General features: G+C 36.4%; 1 protein-coding gene across 1 annotated transcript in view; it reads right to left on the minus strand.

Moving 5' to 3' along the window:
* Positions 1-2,523: 2,523 nt before the first annotated feature.
* The window catches only part of LOC119307628 (aminopeptidase M1-C-like), a 20,393-nt gene continuing 15,311 nt past the window's right edge, over positions 2,524-7,605 (minus strand). Inside the window, exons 10-20 of the mRNA XM_037583699.1 lie at positions 7,234-7,347; positions 6,614-6,796; positions 5,396-5,663; positions 5,199-5,320; positions 5,015-5,112; positions 4,683-4,860; positions 4,493-4,607; positions 4,337-4,404; positions 4,157-4,234; positions 2,972-3,049; positions 2,524-2,851 (exon numbers count right to left, since the gene is read on the minus strand). Of these exons, the coding sequence (XP_037439596.1) occupies positions 2,669-2,851; positions 2,972-3,049; positions 4,157-4,234; positions 4,337-4,404; positions 4,493-4,607; positions 4,683-4,860; positions 5,015-5,112; positions 5,199-5,320; positions 5,396-5,663; positions 6,614-6,796; positions 7,234-7,347 (1,485 nt within the window). The 3' untranslated portion in view covers positions 2,524-2,668. The remainder of the gene's footprint in view (positions 2,852-2,971; positions 3,050-4,156; positions 4,235-4,336; positions 4,405-4,492; positions 4,608-4,682; positions 4,861-5,014; positions 5,113-5,198; positions 5,321-5,395; positions 5,664-6,613; positions 6,797-7,233; positions 7,348-7,605) is intronic.

Consider the following 7,605-nt stretch of genomic DNA (forward strand, 5'->3'; position numbering starts at 1 on the left):
GAGGAGGGAAGCGTCCCAGTGTGATCGACCAAAAGTGTCATTTTGGAGCCGTCAAGACTCTCCTGGTAAAAGACCCCATCCTCAAAATCGATCGACGTCTATGGATCGTCGTGGAATCCCAGGTCATCCTCGTGGGAATAGCTCTCCGGTTGAGGAGAAGGGCAGCTGACTATCTCGATCCAGCGCCTCTAGTTTTGTTCGGAAGGTTAGAAGATCTAATTAACAAAAATGGACATAACATCCAAACTATAAAGTGTAGCTGAACTCACCCATTCAATGGGGTTGTAGCTCGAGTAACCATCCTTGGGCTTTAGGCTGGTAAACTCTTGCTCTTCTCCTTTAAAGAGATCGACCAGTGTGGTGGCCATTGTTGCCTGGTTGGCAGGCCCCTTCCATTTGTAACGGGTCGCGTCATCCGTCACGTTGTAACACCATAGGGGGTGCATCCTTTGCTGGAGAGGTTGGATGCACCGAGTAATGGCAGGGGCCATCACGTCGATGATGGTTAACCCGTTGTGAGCTAAACACTTCACTTGAGCAGCTAGATGCTTTACTTCAGCGCTTTCCTTTTGGGAAGGACTTTTGGTCGCCAGTTAAACCTCTTCTTTGGAGAAGCGAGAGAGAATTCTGGCAGCCCCCTCTGAGCTGGATAGAATAGGGGGGCGTCTTCGATGTAGAACCACCCTGAGGTCCACTCTTCAGCATTCTTCTTATGAGTCCCTACTGGATACCATGTCGCAGCAATACGCCATACTTCGGCCCCGCCGACCTTGTGAGTTTCCCCTCCTCAGGTGCGGAAGACAAAGCAGAAAATTTTCCTCCACAGTTTCAAGTGTGCCTCACAACCCAGGAACATCTCACAAAGGGAAACGTAACCCGAGATATGTAAAATTGATCTCGGGGTGAGGTGGTGGAGTTGGATCCCATAGAACTCTAATAAACCCCTTAGAAAAGGGTACCTAGGGTTTAGTTCATCCGATCTCGAGGTAGATCAATTCTGTAACCATCATATACACACATCAACATACTCAAGCAGGACATAGGGCTTTACCACTTCGAGAGGTCCTAAACATGGGTAAATACTGTCTTTGTGTTCACTGTTACCCATCGATCCAGGATCCACAACTCAGGACCCCCTACCCGAGATCCGCTGGTTTTGACACCGACAACTAAGTTAATAGGTTAGTCCCAAAAAATGATATATAATTGCTTGAAAGTGTACAAAACATCCAATATTGATAATATAATAGCATGGAACAATAAAAAATTATAGATGCATTGGAGACGTATCAGATATTACCAACATTGTTTCTCACTGTTTGTGGAAATAATATTTTGACTTGCAACTTTAAATTTGAATTTGACTTTGATTTGGGACAAGTGGCATTCATTATTGCAAAATATGATGACATGGCATAATTAGAGGGGAGGTCACTGTAGCTTAATTATAGGGGCGTTACACCCACACAAGCAAGGTAATGGTTTAAAATTATGTCATAGAAAGGGGGTAAACACTGCTTGTATAGGACGTCGCTGCACCAGTGGCTCCGTAATTCCTCATATATTCCAAAATAATTCTCCAAAACTCCTCGCTTCATTGTGAGCTCTAAAGATTTGCTATCTTTGTTGTTTATTTTTTAGGTCAAAATTCCAGCGGCTGGTAATCCCCCTCTCTTGGTATAACTTGCATTTAGGACCACCTTGTAGTTTTGAGTGACCTTTAGAGTCATGGTACCTTTTGACTATCGACAGTGTTTTTAGGCTATTATGTACTGCCTAGGAATGATGAACAAATTATAAGGTTAAAGTATGTGATGCTTAGTCATGATCTATACTAACTAGTGGGTAAGGTACACAAATGCATGCACTTAACAATGGGTATCAATGCGGTGTATTGCAATGTCTTATCCGTATCAATGCAATATTGCAGCCTATTGCTATTTTTTATATGGGTATCAATGCTTTGTATGCAAAATACCGCCATGACAGCTTATTTTCAATTTACTTGGGCGGGCTTTTTAGTGGCGGGCACTTAAAAAAGTCCCACAACTCGTGCAAACATTACCAATGGAGGGTGTCCCGTCGGCCACTGATGCCATGTTAGAAATGGTGGGATGTTAGTGGCCAGCGCCCTCCACAAGTAGACATTATGCGCCAACCACTGCTAGCCTGTTGTGCCGTAGTGCACCCTTATTGCACTTCCATACTTGAGTCGCATAAAAGGTTTAACCTAGGGAACAATCTTCAAAATCTAGGTTCCATTATGCCCGATGAACATGCAAGGTGTTGTAACGGGTGAATCATGCTGGGGTATACAAATTTATGGAAATATGTGGGTGTTTAAACTTGTCTTAGAGATTTGAGAATGATTACTTTAGGTTTGGGTACATGAAAATCATTTTTTTGTTGATGTGAATGATATTTATCCCTAGGCATTCTCTTATTTACCACTATAGTTCATAGTTTAAGTGTAAATATTTTGTTGGTGCCTTTAGAACATCAGTATAGATAGGTGGATCCTCATTCCAGAAAATAAGAGACATCTTCAATGCATAATAACTAAGAAAAACATGTTATTGCGGACAACAATAGTACATTCAAGAAGCAACTTGTAGCTTTGCCACTATTGTTGAACACATAAATCATAACACTACAAGCAAACAATACATTAGGGCTTGTGAAGCAGTTCATCCACCATCTGTGCAAGGTTGGGCTCACTCTGGATACCGTCGATCCATCTCATGTTGATACTCACCATCTGAAGTTTTACTTGTAGTGCACTCTGAAGTTCCGAATCCGTGTAGTTTCTGAAGACCTTGGCAATCTCTTCTGCCTTTTCATTGGTAGTGAACTAACACCAAAATAGGTAGTGCACTTTAGAAATGGTCATATGTTAAAATTGACTAATAGTTTTTTCAATGGGAAATTTAGAACTTGCCAACTAAAGCCATAAAAGTTCATGTGGATGTACCAATGGAAGAATGTCGTTCACAATACTCCATAGTAGGTCTCTTTTGGGAACAACCTTCAGGACACGGTCCCAATTTTCCTACAAATGTAATGAAAGACATAAATGTAATTATATTCAGCTAATTTTCTAAAATATTTAATGTCCTACTAGCACTAACATGAATCATTTGCCATATCCCTAGGAAAAGTTGAATATATGAAAACTTGAAGCTTGTTTTAAAATTTCGGTGTCCCATCAGTACATATCACGAGTTAGTTGAAGTTACAAGATATAAATAGTTTACAAAAGAAATTTACAAAACATTTGAGCTATTTTATAAAGAATCTTCGTTGTGGTGCACCTGGTGAGTATCATTGTTGTAAATTCATAAGTTATACAATTCTCTATGTGGTAATATGCCAGTTATCTTTTGGATTTAGTTAATAATAATGCCCTTTAACTATTTTCCTCTGCATTGATATACACTGGCATACATAGTAATCTGAATATCTGGTCATAGTCACGAACAACATGTGGATGTTCTGAATCACTCTGATAGGATTATACTTCTATATATTGGTTGTCTAGGGACATGCTATTTCAAGCATAATGAAGAAATGGAAACTTTATATTCTTAATGTATGACTTTATTAGTGTGTTTTGATTTCATCCCAGTTGGCAAATTCATTAGGTAAAAATATAATTGATCTCCATTTACTAATGATCACATTTAAACTCTTGCAACATCTAAATTTGTATAAGGGAGTACTACAAATGTGCTAAGTAAACGCAATGCTAGTTGAGGTGGGTATTATTAACTAACACTAGAATACACTGTGTATATTCATTGTGTTGAAAATTCCTATAGAATCATACTCCCTCTGTTTTTATTTAGTTCGCATATTAGTTTTGGTCAAAGTCAAGCTTTGCAAACTTTGACCAAGTTTATAAACAAAAATATTAACATATACAATAACAAATCAACAACATTAGATTCATTATTGAGTGTACTTTCACATTGTATAGATTTGTTATGATAAATGTTTATATTGTTTTCTATAAACTTTGTCAAACTTTACGAAGTTCGACTTCAGTCAACTCTAATATGCAGAGTAAATAGAAACGGAGGGAGTACTTCCGTATCATAGTCAACAATTTCAAATTTCTAAATATAACTCCCGCCCACCCCACCAAAGTAGAACGTACCTTCAACCAACTCCATGTCGTTTCACGTGCATCTATTCCAATACCTTTAAGAACATAAACTGCATGATAATTTGGGACCTACGAGCAGGAAAAACATGTTACTACCAAATGTTATTTACATTATATGCTTATTTTATCTTTAACTATAATAAATGGATAAGGAAAAAACTTATAAGTCACCTCATTAGTGAATATTAAATTCAGTGACTCAAGAACAATATCCTTATCCAGGCAAGAAGATAATGTGCCTACAAAGAAATAGAGAACTCTTTCAGGACAAAAAAAATCATCATTAAGAAGTTGTGTTAATTTATCATGGTAAGAAAAGTTACACACCTAAGACACGTAACTTTTCCTCCTCGTCACCCAAGTCCTTGTAGAGTTGTCGAAGAGAATCATATTTGGATCTATTTGAACTACTAACATTTTGCATCACAGATAGGTATGCAGCCTGCACCACATTTTGGTCACAGAATTGAAGAAGCAACATAGAAGCATGATGTGTAGGAAGGTAAGATTATTAGACCTTTCTGGTACTAGGAGAAAGGATAGAAGAGTTGTGATCATGGATTAAGGTGTCAAAGCGTCGAAGACCTTCACTTATGATATGATCATGTCCAAGTTGGACAAGGGAAACCAAGAGAGTTTCCCTCAAACTTACTATTAGGTCTCCCTCACCATCCTTGGGATCCCAACCCAACTTTCTGAAAAGTAGAGTACATAAAATGGTCATAGGAAAGATATTGTAAGAATGAAAATATTTGTTATATGACTGAGCATATATGTACCATCAAATAAGGAATATGCAACTAAACATGTAACTAGTGACGTAAAGATTGAAAATGTGACATGACATACAGAGTAGGTGGCAGAAGAATTTTAGTGACAAGCTTTTTGATGTCAGCAACCAAGTTAGGCGTAGCATCAATAGATACATGGTAAACGGTTATAGTTATCTGTAAAGCCAAAGGAAAATACATGGAGAATTAAAATTTAGAAAACAAATAAAATTGAACTATTTGGAAAACTAGAATGTACATACAGCTTGTATGTGTGTCAAAACACTGTAGTCAGCTACTTCACGACAAGCATACACTATACATAGCAATGATGCTAGTGTGTCTTCTCGAGATATAGAAAGCATAAGTGAGTTCTCCAAAATTCCTGGAAAACTAATGTTAAAGTACTCCTGGAATCAAATATAACAAATAGATCATAATAGTAAAATATGTTGCATACCAATTTTTTCCATTGAAGAGAACTCATTGGCCTCTAATGCGTTTTGAAGTCTAGTTTTAATTTCTTTGTCATACTTCACTCGATAAAACCCTGTTTCATTTATATTCAACTTAATCCAAATATTTCCACCCCTCTCCCGTTCACCACATACATCAAAATTATCATGCTTGTGTTTCAAAATGAATTTATTTGTTGATGAAGAGCATCTTAAAGTTATTGGCACATCCCACAAGCCAGCTCGAGAGGACCCATCTAGCACAAATTGGGCCTACAAGAAAGAAACAATATATGTGAAGACAATTGATATTATAAACAATATATGTGAAGACAATTGATATTATAAACAATATATATTACCGATTATTAGTGCAATTTAAGATATTATAAACATATACATGTAGCTTTTTTGTGCCATCCTATAGCATTGCCTATGAACTACACTTATATCTACGATTTTGCCTATGTAGAGCATTATAAGTTAGAGTGTAAAATAGTTTGCCACCCCTAGTAAATTGCTGAGAATAGTATACAATTGTCAATGTGCATTTTGAAGGAACAAAATTGGCCTTACAATGTCTAGTTTTGAGTATCTTAATTTCCTATATAAATACCATGTAGTTTCTCTAGATTTGTATATTCCAATACATGCATGATAGAATATTTCCATGTGTTTGGTATGTTTAGTAGATCCCTTTTCGAACCAATTTACCTAGCCACATCTATAAAAAGTATGATTAATTAGCAATAAATAAAGGTCCAATGCACATTTTCTCCATTACAAGTGTGCAAAGGCCTATGTTTTTATATATAAGCAACCAGAACTACGCCAACAATAAGTCGAGAGAATACATAAGTAATTCAAAACATACAATATATGTGTATGGGATCTAGGGTCAACACTTGGATGAATGCACAACCAATATGTATGAAGGTTTACATTTTGGATAATGTTAGTTATTCAAGTTTTTGTTGATGGTTGAATAGTAGGGGAGCCCCCATTGTATATTTTTATACTAGAAGAGTAATGATAGTGCGTACAAATGCTACATGATTACATTAGTGGGGTGACCAACCCAAGGAAAGCTGAGCTAAACCATGGATGATAATCATGTAATAAGTGGGTCATGACCACATGGTTTAACAGGCTGCGATGAAAATATTTAACATGATGGGCACAAGTTTAATATCCAAATGAGTAGAGTTATGTACCAAAATTACCTGTTCAACTTGGATTCCTTTCCCTTTATGTTTTATATTAATTATAGGATATCCTGGTTGCTTTGTCCACGTACTCATGAAATCCTTGAATGGCTCGCCAGTTTCTTCTTCAAGCACGACCCATAGGTCCTCTGTTTTAGCATTTGAGTAGGCATATTTTTGTATATATTTCTTCAATGCTTTCTAAAAGTTTTTTTTACAAATTAGTACATAATGATGCACACAACCCATAAAGAGATAGGGAGTATTATACAATAATTCATGGCATTAAGTCTTTCATAGCTGATACTTTAGGCTATTCGGAGTAATGTAGACTTGCTGACAAAATACATAACATTAGCCGCCATGTTAAAGTCTCAATCGATGTTGTCATTTTGTACATAGAAAATGAAGACGTACTCCTTGACACTAACAGAATATAAGTGGTCGCATAAATGGTATGTGTGCATCAATTTCATTTATATAAAAAATTACTATTTACACCCATTAATAATAGAAAACGGTATCATAGTGTCACACAATCCACCAAGGATTCAATTAATTGGTTAAGAGTGGTTTTGTACACTTGTGTAAGTAATATAACGAAGTGCACTATATACATAACAATATAAAATCACCACCTGAAAATGCTCTGCTCCAATGTAGCTCTGTATCATTTGAAGAATAGAAGCACCTTTAATATATATGATGTCGTCAAAAATCCTATCGATTTCATTGATATGGTGTATTTCAACCTGGGCATAAGAGGAATGACATTGAAAATATGAAATGGTTTACATGTCAACATTTAGAAATGGAAAATTTATGGCAACCAATTGAATCTTCGTTGATTAACTTGGCAAAATTGATGCCTAATACAATACATGAAACTAAAAGGATTTATGTATCGATTTCCATATTCCATGGTAAATTTCAAAATATTACACATATAATCAAGAAGTATCATCAAACTACTAGGCAAACTTTTGATTGAAGAGATTACACATCGGGCA

The sequence above is a fragment of the Triticum dicoccoides genome, chromosome 5B (assembly GCF_002162155.2).
Source record: "Triticum dicoccoides isolate Atlit2015 ecotype Zavitan chromosome 5B, WEW_v2.0, whole genome shotgun sequence".
NCBI lineage: Eukaryota > Viridiplantae > Streptophyta > Magnoliopsida > Poales > Poaceae > Triticum > Triticum dicoccoides.